Source organism: Psittacula echo, assembly GCF_963264785.1.
Source record: "Psittacula echo genome assembly, chromosome: 2".
Classification (NCBI taxonomy): Eukaryota; Metazoa; Chordata; class Aves; order Psittaciformes; family Psittacidae; genus Psittacula; species Psittacula echo.
In genome coordinates this window covers 18,805,801-18,820,584 of record NC_137737.1, presented here as the reverse complement: position 1 = coordinate 18,820,584, position 14,784 = coordinate 18,805,801, and the positions used below count along the sequence as shown (strand labels likewise).

The 14,784-nt window shown below is 42.2% G+C and overlaps 1 protein-coding gene across 1 annotated transcript in view; it reads left to right on the top strand.

Annotated features, from left to right (window-relative positions):
* The window catches only part of DPH3 (diphthamide biosynthesis 3), a 95,097-nt gene extending 81,667 nt beyond the window's left edge, over positions 1-13,430 (top strand). Inside the window, exon 3 of the mRNA XM_080609956.1 lies at positions 12,748-13,430. Coding sequence (XP_080466082.1) covers positions 12,748-12,780 — 33 coding nt within the window. The 3' untranslated portion in view covers positions 12,781-13,430. The remainder of the gene's footprint in view (positions 1-12,747) is intronic.
* Positions 13,431-14,784: the final 1,354 nt, after the last annotated feature.

Sequence of the window (14,784 nt, the reverse complement as noted above, 5' to 3'; positions counted from 1 at the left end):
CAGAGCCTTGTGTGACATGGTTTAGTGTGAGGTGTCCCTGCCCATGGCAGGGGGGTTGGAACTAGATGATCTTAAGGTCCTTTCCAACCCTAACTGTTCTATGATTTTATGAGTTCAGAGCTCTTATTGTTCAGAAGTAAACAGATGCATTAATTTCCTGGGTCCATGAGGGCCAGAGCCTGTTATTGTGAGGTTTTATTATCCATGTGTTTTGGGGGAATGCTCTTCCTTTCTCCTATTCCTATTAATGCACTTAACGGTGAAGAGACAGGAAGTCTCACATGGTTGGCTTCTTTGAAAAGCAGCAATCGTCTTTAGTCACTGCTTTAATATATTGAGTATTTTTGGGGAAAACAACCAAACGTACCTCAAAATAATGAATGTATTTGGAAGAAAAGAAAACATTGAGTAGGAGTATTGACTCTTGTCAATTATTTCGGAAGAACAACTGAGGATTTGGGAAGAAAATTGCATTATTGTTATCACAAACTCATAGCACAATAAGTAGAATTATTCATACAGTGCTTTTTCTCCCTCACTTTCCAGAGTAACAGAAAATCTGGATAGCAGGCTTTGAAATGAGGTGGCCTCAAGAAAGTTAGGGGTTAACTGTCCTCTTTTATGTCTGCCATGGATGGGAGAAAATTGATTGGAAAATCTAATGGAAATAAAATATGTGTTCTGCTGAAGATGGAAAATATAAGCATGGACAATCAAAGTCTTATTTGTTACTTGACTGCTGTGGTTAGATGGGACCGCTCACTAGGGAAGGTATATATGACATAGTTTCACAGAAGCAAGAGGGCTAATTATGTGGGAAGTATCTTGGACCAGAACAAAATGCTGTAAATACCCTTGCTGTGCTATCACCCTCACCAAAGATGAACCCAAAAATCCTGCCTGTTTTTCAGCATTTGCTCCTCTTCTTGATTAGAAGTTGCTTTCATTTCCAAATGTGGAGTGAAAAACAAAGCAGTTATCAGCATAATGAAATTAGCGCCTCCAGGCACTGTTTGTCACTGTGGTCTTGTCTGCAAGGTATGGGCTCCTGTGGCACTAGCAGGGCATTGATGGCCATGACCAGCACCCCCCCAGGGCCTCCTTGTACCCTGCTTGGTTTTATTCTGATTCATTAATTTTTCTTTGGAAAAGGAATGGTAATTTGGAAGAAAGGAAGAGGCTTGGCTTGCATGCTGCCTAAAGAGTCCCAGTGGTTAAAGAACAAGAGTCCCAATGGGAGCCAACCCCAAAACATTGCCACCACCCCAGATAATGTTCCTATGTGGTGATGGCAACTGTAGGCCCTGTGAGGCTGGGAGGACCCAGATCCCACTGGAACACGTACCAAGGGACTCAGGCCTGCAGTGAGTGCTGTGATGCAACAAGATCTAGGTGGACACCAAGGATGGATGGGGACAAAAGCAAGTATGGAGTCTGATGTATTCTGTCTTACCTGTGTCCCATTGTGATTACATCTGCTCTAGCAAAAGCATTGCATTTGTGTCCCTCCCTTTCTTTTGTTCTGTGTTTGCCCAGGGCAAGGGTCATTTCTACCCTCCTCCTCTTGTAAATTTGGTAGAAATGGCAGAACAGCAGAGCAGACACCCTGGGCCTCTTTCTTAGCATTCATCCCAGCCCAAGTTTGTCCTTTCTTTAGGACATTCAGCTCTGGGATGCTCTGGCCTCTTCTTGAACAGGTGAAAGTCAGTGCAGGTGGTCTTACTAACACTGTATCAGGTTCTTTATGTTCAAAGTGCTTTAGAAACAATGGCCAATGCATCTTTGAGCTTTGCTTTAGTACTGACAAGTTAAAATTCCCACAGGAGGAAACAAGTCCCCCATGGTATCTCTATGGCACAACTATTAAGGTCCTGGTATGTTAGGATTTTAGTCTGAGTATATTAGTATTTTAGTCTGAGTGCGGATAAAATGTCCTTGATAAAGGAAGTCCAATTATTTTGTTGTTGAGGGTAACCAGCAAATTGGCAGATCATACTGTGCTGTCACAGCCATCAGTAAATCTCTGTACTGAATCTGGATATGGCAGGTTTTCATTAACTTTATTATTTCCCAGAAATTTCACACAGGAGGGCTCAAACCAATTTTCCTTCAGTCGCAAGAGCTCCTAATAGCTTATAGCTCTGGGTTTAGTCTTGTATTTTTCTCCTGTTTACCCCTCAACAAGTTTGGACAATGAGAGAGCATTACTGGTTTACAGTGCCTTTATAGCCCAGTGCTATTCTTGTGATCCTATAGCAACTAAAATCTTTGAAGAGGATGTGGGAATGTTCTGTCCAATTCTTTTGACAAATATCTGTCACTTGGTTTGCCTACTTCTTCCCTTGTTACTGCCCACATAGCCTTCAGTTCTGTCCTGGAGAGAAATGAAAAACTTGCAGAGGCAGGAGAAAACCTACTCATTACTGCTGACATTTAGAAGCTGGGGGTGTATTACACAATTCAGTGGCTTTATGGGGAGCAGCTTATAACACTTCTGCTTCCCCCTGCCCCTCACTCCTTTCCCTGCCACGTGCCTCATCATTCCTCCTCGGTTTTCCTGGTAGAATTGTTAAAAAACAACTTTTTCTTGAGGCTTTACTTATGAAAGAATGATGAGAAGGGGATAGGTGAAATGATCCGTTAGTTGGATAGCCACTGTGTACTGACTGCATGTCACCCAGTAATTAGATGTCCCATTGCCCTTGCAATGTACTGATGGTGGTGTCCTATAGGTAAGCAGTAGTTGAAGCCAGAAAAGACATCAAATAATATTGTTAGGATGATGAAAGGAAACAATGTATGACAGGAATGACATCTGTCACTTCAGGCACAGGTATATGGGTGTTATTCTGTACCCAAGTTTCAGGCTGAAGATATTACTGGTAATTGCATGGCACCAGTGATAGAGAAACTTGGTTTTGCCTACCTCTGATGAAGACCTCTCTGTGGTGAGAGAGGTCTCTTTGTGTCATTCCTTGGCAGATTGCAGAGCTCACCACTTTTGGGCAGGAAAATGTAAAGTCTGCATATCACTAAAGCTAGTGCAGGCTGTGTTGGATATCTTGGGTGCCTTACATGTAAAAATGTCATCTTGTGTCTGTGAGGCCATCTCCTTGTGTGCTCACAGGTGAGGCTGAGTGTGTTGCTTTTAATAGACCTGCTTTACCTTCAGGTGGGAGTCAGGCAGCATAAGTTGTGACTGCTGCCTCAGCAGCTCACTGCTCTGCTTGTGCTCTCTGACTTGGTCTCTCTAGACTTCTTATTTCTGTGAAAGGCTCCACTTTAGTGCTAGGTTATACCAGGGTTATGCCCTGGGTTCAGCAGTAGCAGTCACTTTTCTCCTTCTTAGTAGCTGGTGCAGTGCTGTGTTTTTGACTTTCAGCCTGGGAACAGCACTGATAACACCGATGTTTTTAGTTGCTGCTCAGTAATGTTTAGTCTGACCAAGGACTTTCTGAGTCTCATGCTCTGCCAGGGAGGAGGGGAAGCCGGGAGGAAACAGAGACAGGACACCTGACCCAAGCTAGCCACAGAGGTATTCCATACCAAAGTACATCGTGTCCACTATATAAACTGGGGGCAGTTACCTGGAAGGGCTAGATCACTGCTCAGGGCGGGCTGGGTATCGGTCGGTGGGTGGTGAGCGGTTGTATTCTCTTCCCTTGTTATTTCCCTTATCATTATTATTATTGGTGGTAGCAGCAGTGATTTGTGTTATACCTTAGTTACTGGACTGTTCTTAACCCATGGGAGTTACATTCTTTCGATTTTCCTCCCCATCCCTCCAGGAACGGGGGGAGGAAGGGGCAGGGTGGGGAATGAGAGAGCGGCTGTGTGGTTTCTGGGTTGCCAGCTGGGCTTAAACCATGACAGTTATACCAGCTGCACAACACAGGAATGCATATAACTGTGGGAGAGCACAGTATAGCTACAGGACTTCCTTTGGGTTGACTTGAAGGTGGAATTCATGGAGATGGCTTGTGCAACTACTGCCCTTAATTCATGCCACAAACCTTTTCCAAAGGTCTTTGTAAGTGCTGGAGCTGAGCAGAAACAAATGTGATCATGAGCTGCAGCTTGTAGTGAGTGCATAAATTTAGTCAGTCATTTTATTTCATGCTGGTGTGTCAGGCTGTAAACTGTGGCAGGTAGATACTCCACCTGGGAAGCTCTGGAGTAACGTTTGGAGTGGAGTAAAAAAGGCAACTGAAGATCAGCAAAATACACTGCATGTTATGAATCGGAAGCTCTTGTTCTGCAGAGGTGGATGAAAAGGTCTTAATTGCGGCTCAGGTTTTAACCTCACATAACAGGGGTCCTCTTTTTCCAGAGAAGATGACATTGAACTTGATGTAATCTTCTAATAAAATACTGAAAACTAAGGTCTTTGACCTGGCAAACTGATGGCCTGAAGGAGTATCCCATGGGAGCCAGTGTTCAAGCAAATAGTGTTTGCAAGATCAGGCAACAGTTGTGAATTTTGGTACATTTGGTGAGACTACCTTTGACCTACTTATTGTGTATGAGTAACTCCAGTCCTGGGGTAAGTTATGGAGTTCCATATCCTTGTATTTGATGGCTTTATAAGAGTACCCTGTACTTAGGAATGTAACCCATCACTGGAGTGTTTAAGATTCTTATCAACATGGTGCTACCTCAAGCTGTAGACATGAAAGCAGGGTCTCTCTGTGTATGTATTTGGCACAACTGGCTGTAGGAAGTTTACACACTCACTTATGAGACTCTTTCAGGCTCTGTTGGAAGAGTCTTCACAGAATATTGCCAGCCAGGTTTTGCTTTGAAACACTGCTGCAGAGCACTGGCTTTCACAGGTTTATACTCCTTTGAGTCGTTTGCCTGTTTAAATATCACATCCAGCACAATCCTGTAAACAAGTGAGCAAACAGCCATGTAACTGTGATTCCCAGGAGAGAATGATCTGTTAAAAGGGAAAAGCGCTTCTTTGGTCACAGCTGAATTTCTAATATTCCTATAAATTATTTCTTTAGGGTTGTGTAACATGTTTGGAAATGTGGCAATAAGATGTTGAAATGGGGAACAGACTTAGAGGAGTAGAAATGGAAGGAAGCCAAGCCAAAATACACAGCAAGCCTTTTCCAGAGACAGGTCAGCAGTGATCCAAGTGTATTCCCACAAAATGGAAGTTCAGAAGGGAACCGTAAGCAGTGGAAAATATTACACGCTCAACTTTTGTTACAAACCTCAGTCATTCCAAGTTCATTGCAGAAAAAACGTGTCTACAGTTTAAAGCCCCTTTTTCTTCTTTTTTCACTCTTTCTTCTCCTACATTTAAATATTTTTGGGTTAGACTAAAACTAGGAGAAAAAAATTACTGTTTTTTTAACATAGGAAACTTTAGTGATAAAAGTACTTCAGAGCTTTTCATTTGTAGCTTTTGTCAGGATGAAACATTTGCTTCTCCTTAGAAGGAAAGCAGTTCAAAGGAGAAATGTTTTGTGGAGTATGTTTCCACTTGGCTTTTATCTTTGTTTTAGGCCTGAAAATGACTTGCTGCCTTGTTGCTTTTTACTCTCTTTGCCTACATAGACACTATCCCTCTCTAAAAACAGCTGCCTGGGCAGGGGCAGGCACAACCCCTGTGAGTGGTGATGGAGGACCTGCCTGGCTTGAATTCACAATTTTCTCTCAGCTGAACATTTTCACTGGGGAACATCATGCAGACGTTAGGACAGTCTAGGTGTAGCTGCTATGCTCAAAACTCAGACCGGCTGCTCCCATGCACACTTGGCCTGGTATTTGCTGCTTCTATTTCAGACCTGGAGAAGGGCATGTGTACCCCAAAAACCTCAAGCACTGCATCAGAAGTGCATGCTGGCCTAACAAAAACTATTACAGCCTTGCTTTTTCTTATTTTATCTTGCTTGCTTCAGATGGGGCTACATCTTGTCAGCCAGCCAACTGGTGATAATCTTTCAGGAGAAGGTGGGATGGTTTTGTTTGCTTTATGTGTGTGTGTGTGCGTATATAGTTAGTTTATTATCTTTATTTTAAGTTATTTAGTGTCATAGTGGCTACACATACCCCAGCTGTAAGTATCACTGATCACTTACAGTAATGCCCAATGCTTGTACAGTCCTAAAAACTGTTTTCTACATGTAGGTCCCCAAGAAGACTTTGTGATGTTTATTAATATTTAGCTTGTCTTTCATTGTAAAACCATTGTTTGCTATGTATATATCTGTTACCAGTACGTAGGTATTCAATCACAAACCAGACACAAATTATGCTTTTCCTTTGTTTGGAAGCAGACAGAAACCATTAGGAAAGATCAGAGAACAGCCTGCTCTACAGCTCTAACACTACAAAGAGAAAAGACAGCCTGGTAGTACTAGCAGCAGGAAACTTATGACAGTGATTATACTCCTAAGTCAGAAACTAGACTCCTTAACATTATGAATGGAGAGAGGCAGAGATGCTTTCTCTGTTGAGAAGGGGATTTATAGCAGGAGTGTAATGTAGATAAATTGTCTGACCCCTAGGGAGGTGCATGTGTCTCTCCCTTGTGCTGTTGCCTACTGAGAACCTAAAAGGCTTATGCTAGGTATCAGCAGTTAGGTCATATGAGTATCTACCTCTGCTTCAATTTCTCACTTAATAAAGAAATCATGAGTCACACTTGTTTGTGGGGTTTTCACTGCTCTTCAGAAAGAAGACTAGACATCTCTGTGGGCTGTCCCTGCTTATGAAAGTCAGGTCAGGAAGCCTTCTCCCGTTTCTGCCATCTGTAGCTGGTCAGGTCACCCATCTCTGGTTTTTTACTTCAGTGATCGATTATTCTGTTGGCCCAGACAGACCATCACATGTTGTACACCTATTAAAGTGTTTCCAAGCTGGAAGCTTCTGCACTTACTTTATGATGAAGTTGAAGTAAAGGAGGGAAAGGAACATTTTCCTAGGGCTGACCTGAATGGTCCTGGAAATTCAGCTGATTTGAAACTTGAGACAGGGAAATTCCCTTTGCAGGCTGCTTGTATCAAGATGGTCAGCCATAGTAGTGCTCTGGTCCCTATTCTGCTACCACAGGAGGTCTGGGAATTGAACTCAGTCTCCTGGTTCATAAAGGCCTAAGTAACCTGGGATTTAACAACTGCCAAATTCATCCTGCCAGAATGTTAACTGAGCCCTTTCCCTCCCTGCCCTTTAGTGGTTATTGTACAACCCCTCTCTGTAGGCTTTTTCCTTGTGGAATTAGGTGTGTCACGTCCCACTGCTTGGGGGGCTACTCAGTCATTCTGAGGACATGGGTACTGTGACTCCTTGCAGTGTCATCTCTTTCCCAGCCACTGCCACAGGGAACTTGTTTTTAACCTTGGTAGAAAGCTCGCCTTCTCCCAGCAGTGGGAATTCAACTTTTTACTGGTGTAGCTGGTTTATAGTTACTGTTTTCTATATCACTTGCCTACGCTTTTTCCCACCCTTCCTTAAAATTTGATCTATTCCTGCTTTTAAACGACATGTTGCGAGTGTTCAGTATGTGATGTGACCACAGGGATTAGAGGTGTGTTTTCCTGAAAGACGCATATTAAGAAGGGCTCATTATTTTCCTATTCAAATTACACACTCTGGGGTCTCCAGCTGCTCTGGAGAGCAACTTCCCAGCTGCATGCTGAGTCCATCATTCTACCACCTCTTCCAAGGAGAGAGACATGAGCTGCCCTTATTGAGCTCACAGAGAAGTAAATTCTGTCTGTTAAAGAAGCCAGATTATTTCAAAAGCAAAAGCGTCCAGTTGGGGTGAAAAGTCTGACATTCTATTTTACAGAATGGCAAATTAAGGAAGGCATTAATTCAGACTCATTTTTATGGTTCTGACAAAAATATCTGAGTAGTGTGTTGTACAGAGTATGAATACTTTGTTCTAGCTCAGGTCAAAACAAGCCTGTGCTTCCGCTGCTCTTGTGGTGCCTCATGAAATTTACAGTTTCACAGGCGCGTGCTTCAGTTCTGTACAAGCATTGCTCCCCAGCTGACCTGCATTTCCTGTGCTAACCTATGACCAAAATTCCCATGAAACACAGCTTTGATCTGACCACAGTTTATTGGTAAAATGCACTGGAGTACAACAGGAACTAAGGCCTCAAACTGCAGCTCCCAGGGTCTCAAAAAACCCGGAAAGATCAAACAGCTTAATTCCAAAACTGAGACATATGGCTTAAGTGAGCTTACATTGCTGGATTTTTTCAGTTTTCCTTTAGATAAAAGAGGAAGGCATCTTTCATACGGTGGGAATTATTTTGGCTAAACACCTGTTGAAATAATCTTTTTCCAGCTATACAGCCACTCCTCAAACATCTTGTGTCTAAAATGTTTTTAGTTGGCAATTCAGACTTGCTTCCAGCTCACAGGTACTTTGACAGTGTAGAGCCCATCTAACCTCCTTGTTATGGAGGGTCTAAAAATGGCTGTCTGTGGCAGAACAGGCTGCCAAAAGAGGGCACAAGTGATCACTGCAGCTGACTTTTCGCTTGTTTAATAGATCTTGTGAGTTAGGGAAGAACTTCAGAAAGTAACAGCTTCCTGAAACCTTTCTCATAGACCTTACTATAAAAATAAAAAAAGCCAGCCAACCCCCCACAGATGTGCATGAGTGTGTAAAATATGGGAAAAGAATCAAGTATTCTCTCCACGTCATGTTAAGAGCCTAAGTGAGTAAAAACTAGTTGACATGTGGGTTCACCTTTGCTTTTTTTGTCTGTGGGTCCCACCCTTTGTAACACATACAGCTCGTGCAATACAGATTATATGTACCGGGTGTTTATGTGAAAAATCTGTATGGACAAAGCAGCTCAACAAACCACAGTTCCTGCTGGGTGAGTTAAGAGTCTGTCTTGAGGGAATGAGGGATTCAAAACTCCCCATGCAGGTGACCGTAAATCTTTTCCTCCTTTCATGGTTTTAGCTTTGCTGGTGGTTTTAATTTCCATTTACAGCTATTCATTGGAATGAAATGAGAATCTCGAGGTGCTGCCGCATGGTTCATTAACCCCAGGGTTTTTGATGGGGTCTTTCTTTGCTGTGGTTTCTCTGGCTAGCTCTGCTCACTGAAGTGATCCTGAACCTGCTGCCAGCCTCACCTGCATTCACAGTATAAAGGGAAGGTGCAGCAGGTGTCAGTTTGCATTGGGAGCAATATATCCTGGCTTCTAAGTCATGCTTTAAAACCCAAAGTGGCTTTTTCTTGCATTGTTTGCCTATACCAAGCCTTTTCGCAAAGCAAGAATCTGGGAAAATTAAACTTGAGATTTTTATTTCTTTTTTTCATAATAATAATGAGTTGAAAGTATTTCTGCATTATGTAATAATATAATTATGTTGGTTTTTAAAAGCCTAAAAAACTAGAACCCTGAGTGCTATGGGGAATTTATCGCTTGAAAATTAGTGCAGCCCATAAGGAGGAGAAGGGATGATGATTGGTTAAAATTAGTCTCCCCCTGAGCTGCTGGCAAAGGATTGCAAAGTGTAATTTATGCAGCAGGCTTTCTAATCCACCAGGCTTCAATAACATCGTAAAAAATATATTAGTAGTGTAGATACATGTGGCTGAGGTTAACTGCCTCTGCGGAATTTTTCCAGAGGAAAGAAATGCCATTTGCTTCGGCAAAATATGAAGGTTGTCTTAAGGATGAAGTCCAAACCAGGTATTTCAGCTTGATCAACTGATCCTTTGGGAAGAAGCTTTTGTCTTCAAGAGTCAAAAGAAAACTGCCACAGGCACCTTGAATGGCTGTTGAAGACAAAACCCAAGTCTGGTGTGAGATGCTGGTGTACTGTTGCCTGCAGTCAGCAGGCCTCATGTCTTTGCTGTTGCGGGTTGTAAAACACAAGCATCTGGCCTGCATAGGTAGACATAGAACAGTGCTGGTGCTGGGCTGCTCTATAGCTTGTGGGACTGTGCCTGACCTAGTGAGGAGATGTATTACCTCACTGTCCTGGGCAGCCAGGTACAGTAAAAAAATCACATTGACCCATATGAGGCTTTCAATGTTTCACAAAAATGGCTTTGTCTCTCCTCCAGAATGGTTGAAATTGCCTCAGTGCACTTTAATTCTTACAAAGCATAAAATTCCTGGGTCGAGCTGCCAGGTTTCGTGGCTAGTAGAGGAAGGGACCCCCTCAACTCTCCTCTGGTCTCTTTAGTATAGCCTCACAGGCTGAGCTGCTCCTTGGTTTGCTCACCTGTGGTGAGTCCACATGGTTGCCCAGATCCCATCTGCTTGATAATGTGGCAGCCACTGCCAGGGCAGTTTGCCCACATTACTGCAGACTTGGAGCCATCTGCGAATGGACAGTGCAACCCTGCAGGAAGCCCTTCATATGGGGCAGGGATGCCATTTGTGGCTGCTAGCAACCGCTTCATGTGCCAAATAAAATTCCTCAGCAGCAGAAAACAGGAAGTTATCACAGCAGGCCAGCTATATATCCATATATACAGGAATATGTACTTCGTCAGCCTCATGTAGGGCTTGTGAAGTTTTGGAATTGCGAGGTGTTCCTTTTAGCCGAAATAAGAGTCAAACTTCTGTGCAAAGCTTCTATTTCTGGAGGGAAATAATTCATTTTACCAAAAGAAAAAAAAATTTGCTTAGCCCCATGTTTTGCTTTCTAGAAATGGCTCAACAATCTGAGCATTACCCATGCGAACCTCCACAGAAGTAAAACTTGTTAACTATGAAGGCTCAAGGCTTTGCCCTACACAGAGCAGCTGGCTTTATACTACTGAAGTTAGTAATGCTGGACACTCGCACATCTGCTGAGCATCTTGACCACAAGTATTTGTAACAGGCTGGCAGTGATACTTATTTCACAGAACAAGATGGGGGGTTTTTTATTCCTTTTCATATCATCCAAGATACGGACTTCAAGAGCTTCTTCTCATCCTCTGTGTCAGAGTCCGTGCTCACATGAGAGCTCTCTGTGAATGTGACCAGAGAATTGGGCTTCTGGCCAATAAAGCTAATGTTTTCAAAGAGAACATATCAGGCAATGTAAACTGCCCTCACAAGGCAAGTTTATGTGTCTGAAATGTCTTGTGCTTTTTTAATCCTCTGCCTCCCCAGTATTGCTAACTTTCTGCAAGAGAATCAAGCTTCCTAAGCCATCCTTTCTGACTGGAAATTATTCTTATGTATCTAGCCAGGAGACAGTCTATGTACTTGCTGACCTGTCTCAAATGGATATATCAGATAATTATTGGTCTCTGTAAACAACTCACAATCAGCTGAAAGATTTTTGTTCTAACTGTATACATAACAAATGAATACATTATTTCTAGCAGTTTCATAAGCAGCAGAAGAGCTAACATTAAATTCGTTATGAATTATTCGCAATCCTCTAATCCTGGAATTCATCAAGATCTCTGTTTTCATTTACTTCTCCTATCCTGCTCTTTCTAGATCTGAACAAAGCATCACACACTGAGGTGATGTTTGCATTCAGCAGGGAGCAATACTGAAAGAGCGTGACAGATTTTCTTGGTTCCACCTACATTTGCTACCATTCCCAGATATATTTCTTCTGCTTCTTTGGCTCACACAGCCTCTCTGCTAGGGTTTATGGAGTTCCTTTAGAAATAAGCCCATGCTGCAGTTGCCAGAGAAATGCTCTTTCTCTCTAGATTCATGGTTTGCTATTTATTATTTTTTAGCATGTAGTAATATGTGCATGCCTGGGGACCCACAAAAACCTGAGGCCTCTCATTATATGTTCCTCTGCTCCTGTCACTGATGCACAGAATTTAATGCTGGCTCAGTGTCTTTTTACTCTCATGAAACCTTAAGTGCCACAGTGACTTTGACCACAATCTCATTTGCTTTGAGTGGGTTTCGGTTTTTTCCTGCAACTTCTCCGTGGCTCAAGTCCTTGTTTAATTTGTTCTGAAAAGCGGCTCCAATTCCCACAGTACCTATTGTAAGCGAAAACCCAGTGCCATGCAGGAGTTAAAATACCTGAGCCTCTCTTGTATTCAGAACCATTGCAATCAACTCATAGAAGCAGCTTCATTAGACACCGACGCCTTTGGGACAAGGACTTTGTTTTTTATACTATATATGTGCACAGGCTTATGATTGTAATGCTTTTCTTCGTCTCATCTTCTCATTGTATTTGCAAGCACTCACAAAACTCTTAGTATTAGTGGCCTATTCATAAAGCTGTTCTTACACAGGATTTCAACAGGTGATAGTCCTAGGTGTGTTACCCTGGAGGTTAATACTCCCTACCTATGCAAACTTAACTTACCAGGGGTCTAAAATGTCATTTTAGCAGTATTGACACCGTTTTCCATAAGATGGCTTAATTGTAATTTCCTGGTTATGAAGTTAACACCACTCAAATCACAGCTGTTGCAAAACATAATAAGCAAATTGTGATTCAATGTCAGTCATTACCCTCCGTTTGTAATAGCTATTAAATATAGAGGTTATACATGAGATCATATATTCTTTAAGAAGATCTGGACAGTGGCAGGAGTAATGCAGAAGCGGTGCCCAGAGTCACCATTAACTAGTACTCCTAGACCAAACTTGTATCATGGATTTAACATTTGCTTGCATGTATCTGTGTGTGCAATTTCAGACTGTTTTCATTCTGCTTTTCTGCCATAAAACTTAAGCAATGTTTATTTTTTAAGAAGTTTTGTAATATTAAAACTGGACAGCAATGTAGCATCTAAGGTATTTATTTGCTGGCAATTTGTCTCTTCCTCAGGTGATCTCTTGCTTACACTGGAACTTGGTCTAACTGCAGGCTGCCACCAGAAAAGGCAGTCCTGATTCCCTTCCATTCACTGTCACGCACAGCCTGGTTATAGTAAACAGGTGGTAAATGTCTGGTCAAGACAGGAACAGATTCAACATCGAACTAACTCCTGGAACAGCACATAGCTCTGTGGGAGACGAGTGGCCTGGACTGATGGAGCTGGACCAATGCATGAGAGAACAGCAGATGCTGCAGCCCCGAAGGAGGATGGGGAAGGAGCTGGCCTTGCACTCTTGGAGGTTGCCCACAATTACAGCACATCAGCTTTCATGCAGAGCTGTGCTCTGTTTCCTTCCTCATTATAGAAATATTTCCCGTTTTCAAGGTCTTCTCATTCTCTGCACTTTAAAGTCTTTACACGAAATACACGCTCCGATATGTTTTCAACCCAAAAACAGGTATTCCATTTCCATGGGCAAACGCAAACTATTTTATTTCTCAAGACTGTTTCTTTGTAGCAAATAATCTGCCCTGTGTACTCTGTAAGTTTTACCCATCTGTACTCCACATGAGACAACTTTCTCTGTAAAATCTTTATTTTAGATTCAGATGTCACACTAATCACTGAAGTCATGTCCTGTTTGTAATAATCATCTCATCTAAATCACGTAATATTCCAATCGGTGGATGTATCTAGCTCTTGAATTATGATATTTTCTCCCTTCTGTAGCTGAAATTTGTTTTATTCAGAATATGTGCACTTTGGACTGTTCTTGGGTACATTCTTTTCCTTTCCACAGACTGATGTAGAAATGTCTGGTTTTCCTGCAGATGGAGAAGCTTCTTCTAGCAGTCGGACACTCTGGGTGTTTGTACTTGATCCCATGTGTGCTCCTTTACCTCTTGCAAGTTGAGCTGTTCACAGACTTTGTAGAATAAGCACACTGAGTTGCCTGTGCTAGTTGCTGTCTGAGGGTCTTCCCACCGAGATCTGATGAGATTAGATGGGTACACTCTGTACATCTATTTAATCTTTATGTTTCTTCTAAGTTTAAATCTAGTAATTTTTAAAAAGTTTTGTGTTTATGATCCCTATTAAAATGCTGATATGGCTAAAAGACTTCATCAGCAATCCAGAACAAAATGTGTGGCTATGTAACTGACATCCTTTGTTTCTCAGTAAAGTTACAGCTACTAAAGGTCTCTCTACTGTCTAAGTGACAGAAAAATTACAAAGCTATGGCTATTTCATGCTGTTTTTCAGGTTTGGATGTAGAGTGTTTGGAGGTTTTTTGGAAGTCGTGTACCCTGTCTGAAAGAATAATGTCATTGCAAGAAAGACTCTGAGGTGCTGGAGCGTATCCAAAGAAATGCAACAAAACTGGTGAAGAGTCTAGAGAGCAAGTCTTATGGGGACAGGCTGAGGTGACCAGGGTTGTTTAACCTGGAGAAAAGGAGGCTCGGGGGGGGACACGACATCTTATTGCTCTCCTCAACAACATGAAAGAAGGTTGTAATGAAGTGGGTTTTGGTTTCTTCACCCAAGTAACAAGCAATAGGACAAGAGGAAATAGCCTAAAGCTGCATCAAGGTTGATTTAGATTGGATATTAGGAAAAATTTCTTCACCAAAAAGATTGTCAAGTATTGGAACAGGCTGCCTGGGGAAGTGACAGAGTCACCATCCCTGGAGACATTTAAAAGACATGTAGATGAGGCACTTTAGTGGTGGACTTGGCAGTGCTAGGTTAATGGTTTGACTCAACGATGGTAAAGGTCTTTTATAACCTAAACAATTCTATGATTTTGTTTGTTACATTCCTGTAAAGTTCAGGGTGTGAGGGAGTCTGTGTTTCTTGCACATCGTTTGGGGGGGTTTTGTGTGGGTTTTGTTTTCTTTGCTTTCTCTCTTTTAAAAGGCTTTTTTCTGTCTCTAAGCCAACTCTGCTTGCTAGGCAGTATGACTGGGCGCCAGCTGACAAGAAGCAAGCACCAAAACTTGACTTAGAAGGGCTGTTGATGTAACTAGGAAACATTAGAAGAAAGT